Source organism: Austrofundulus limnaeus, unplaced genomic scaffold (assembly GCF_001266775.1).
Source record: "Austrofundulus limnaeus strain Quisiro unplaced genomic scaffold, Austrofundulus_limnaeus-1.0 Scaffold1546, whole genome shotgun sequence".
Lineage (NCBI taxonomy): Eukaryota > Metazoa > Chordata > Actinopteri > Cyprinodontiformes > Rivulidae > Austrofundulus > Austrofundulus limnaeus.
Window position 1 is genome coordinate 34815 of NW_013953948.1, and position 3579 is coordinate 38393.

Here is a 3579-nt window from a genome sequence, read left to right on the forward strand (position 1 = left end):
CACACCTTTAGTTTTGGTTAGTTTGGGCACGGGTAGAAACAGGTTCGTGTTTTTTTTTTTTTTCTTTCTTTTGCAGCAAAGTTTTGGTTCCACTTTCCCCCAGCATGGTTCCAGGAAAGACAAAAAGGCCAGAAAAATTAATAAAACCAAAATGTTTGAACCTGAATTCTGTTTCCGTGTCCTCTCTACGTATGTTGTGACCCTTCTGTTTTTTGGGTCGTAATATTTTTAGGGGCTTGTCCGGAAAAAAAGTGCCACAGGCCAGCCCTATTTATAGGCGGGAAAGGCAGCTTACAAATCAAAGCCTTTGAATAAACTATAAGAAATAAACAATTCTAAAAATTACATTTCCTCCTTTAAAAAAAACCCAAAGGAAAAAATACCTAACTATAAACAAAAACAATCTGGAAAAAGGCAAAAAATAAATAAAATATGTCTGAAGGACATAACACTAATGACTCGCTCTCCTTTCYATCCTCAGTGATCGGAAAATACAGCCTCCGACACGACACAGGTACGGTGATTTATTTATTAATTAAAAATTGCAAAACTTTACCAGTCGTATTGAAACGCCGACGCTCCCTTCTCAGTTCTGAGAGACACCCTAAACAGGAAGTTCTCTGTGGCGTTCTCCATCATCGGCATGTTCTCCTCCCACGCCGTCAGCACGCTCAGCATCTTCTTCTGTGCGGAGATCACCCCGACCGTCATCAGGTGAGGTCTTAAGCTCCATCTAGTGGTGGAAGTTGGACTTACAGGCAAATATAAAATAAAAATCTGGTTTCTGCAGGGGCGGAGGTCTGGGTCTGGTCCTGGCGAGCGCCGGCTTCGGGATGCTCACCGCCCCCATCATGGAGCTCCACAACCAGAAGGGCTACTTCCTGCACCACGTGATCTTCGCCTGCTGCACGCTGCTGTGCATCATCTGCCTGCTGCTGCTGCCGGAGCCGCGGGGGCAGCCCCTCCCCGAGAGTCTGGCCGACGGCGAGACCTTCACCCGCCGGACGCTGCTCCACCCCGGGGAGCAGCACCTCCTCCTCGCCAAGTGCGACGGGGACTACTCGCGTGTCCACGACACTCCGCTGCACCTCACCGCCACGGGGGGCGCCGCGGCGGTGGCGGCCACCGCTCTGGCAGCGGTGCCGGCCTCGTACGCGCTCGCCACCGGCGGCGAGGCGATTGGGAGTCGCACCATCGCCAACGGCGTTTCGGCCTCACAGCAATAGTGAAAATAAACAAATAAATAAATAMAGCGGCACGAGCAGCTCGTCAACAAAACCTTTATAAAAGGGAAATTAAAAAAATTAAAAATTGTTCCGACGAACCGGATGAACTCTGAGGAAGTGAGGTTTGAGATGACGACAATGAGAAAAACTTTATTTTTGTGTTTTTTTTGTGTGACAATGATTCATTCAGGAGTTGCCAAAAAGAAAATTTGTTTCTTTGAAACTTCGGTGTTGATTTTCCTGTCATCTCAGTTCATTAGAACGTCGTTAAAAGTTTAATCTATCAGCTGTGTTTTAGAAAACAAAATAGAGAATTTGGACGGATAAACTGACATTAGCATTGGAGAGGCTAGCTACTAGCATAGATAAGCTGACATTAGCTTTGGAGAGGCTAGCTACTAGCACAGATGAGCTGACATTAGCATTGGAGAGGCTAGCTACTAGCATAGATAAGCTGACATTAGCATTGGAGAGGCTAGCTACTAGCATAGATGAGCTGACATTAGCATTGGAGAGGCTAGCGACTAGCATAGATAAGCTGACATTAGCTTTGGAGAGGCTAGCTACTAGCACAGATGAGCTGACATTAGCATTGGAGAGGCTAGCGACTAGCATAGATAAGCTGACATTAGCATTGGAGAGGCTAGCAACTAGCATGCCTAGGCTTCTCGCCAACTTTATTAGAAACAAAACATTTTGAATAAAGTAAACTTAAACGCCCCAATTTGAAAGTTTTGTTTTTTGTCATAATTTAACTATAATTTAACTAAAGAGAAATGCATGCTAGTTGCTAGCCACTCCAATGCTAATGCCAACTTATCCATGCTAGTCTCGTACCCAGGGGTGCCCAGTTTTTCCCCCTATTGCTGGGTTGCAGTCACATGACCCGGATGACGCATGAATGTCAGATGTGGGGCAAGAAGTGATTTGCTGCTCTGGTTCAAAACACGGCAAAATGGATCACAGCGAGTATGCTAATGCCCTAAATGGGCTGGTGCAGACAAGATATCGCAAAAAATATGTGTACATTTAGGATGATTCATATTATCCTAATAAAATAAGATGTTATATAATCTGGAGGATTTACCTGGTGTTGAGGCGATCAACATAAACTATCTGGTGCTGCAGATCTCATGTTATACAGGCTACAATGAGTCAGATGAAAGCTTTCAAAAGCCTCAAAGTTACAATTATTTAGTTTCAGGTTGGGTCAAAGATTAGGATCCAAAGAAACTTTAAATGTCTGTTGACTTGTTTCTGCCTGGGTGAGTTGTGCTCTTTAAATAGCCTATGATAACAATGCTATTGCTAACGCTAACAACAAGTTAATCCAGTTATTTCTATGTGCTTGGATCTACTTGCAAATAATTTATTTAGCTTTTGTAAACACAAATTCAAGTAACTATCCAGGAAAATATCTGACAATAGGATTTAACTGATATGATCCTGACCTGTTAGAAAGTGGTCGCTGTAGCATTGTTCGTTTCCGCGCCTCCTGTTTTTAGCCGTAGGTTGTTGATCCACTTTTGTCCTATTTTTTCTGCAAATTTTTAAAATTTAACTCCCTTGTGACACACTACTTTTAGAACATGAAAAAAACCTGATAGTTCTCCTGATAAGAGCGGCTGAAACAACTGCACATGGCACAGAATTTAGGCTTTTTGACACTGAATCAACAGAAGGAAACATGGCTTCATTTACTTCCTGCTCCCCCATCTGCATTTCATGACATGGATACTACATCACCTGCAACCCAGCAAATGAAAATSTATTGGAGGGCTGCTGGCAAAATACAAATACTTCTTAAGTAAAGTCCATTTGTTTTTAATGATTAAGCTAGCAGCCAGGTAGGTGACCCAAGTTCTGCAGTACAGCCCTTTGTATAGTCACAGGGCCGATGGATGGAATGACAGGTTACAATCTAGTAAACATTGACAACTGCTGGTGGGTCAAATCAAATGGGTTGTTGGGCCAGTTGTGGCCCACGGGCCCCACTTCGGGCACATCTGCTCTAGCCTCCCCGATGCTAACAGCAGCTTATCCATGCTAGTCACTAGCCTTGCCGATGCTAACGCCAGCTTATYTATACTAGCCACTAACGTCTCTGATGCTAACGCCAGGTTATCCATGCTAGCCGCTAGCCTCTCCAAAGCTAACACCAGCCTTTCCATGCTAATCACTACTTTCTGATGGTAACCCCAGCTTATCCATGTTAGTTGCTAGCCTCTCTGATGCTAACAGCAGCTTATCCATTCTAGTCGCTAGCCTCCCTGATGCTAACAGCAGCTTATTCATTCTAGTCGCTAGCCTCCCCGATGCTAATAGCAGCTTATCCATTCTAGTCGCTAGCCTC

At 44.3% G+C, this 3579-nt stretch overlaps 1 protein-coding gene across 1 annotated transcript in view; it reads left to right on the forward strand.

Moving 5' to 3' along the window:
- slc22a23 (solute carrier family 22 member 23) overlaps window positions 1–1449 on the forward strand; it is a 14977-nt gene extending 13528 nt beyond the window's left edge. Inside the window, exons 8-10 of the mRNA XM_014032811.1 lie at window positions 482–514; window positions 591–714; window positions 791–1449. Of these exons, the coding sequence (XP_013888265.1) occupies window positions 482–514; window positions 591–714; window positions 791–1226 (593 nt within the window). The 3' untranslated portion in view covers window positions 1227–1449. The remainder of the gene's footprint in view (window positions 1–481; window positions 515–590; window positions 715–790) is intronic.
- Window positions 1450–3579: the final 2130 nt, after the last annotated feature.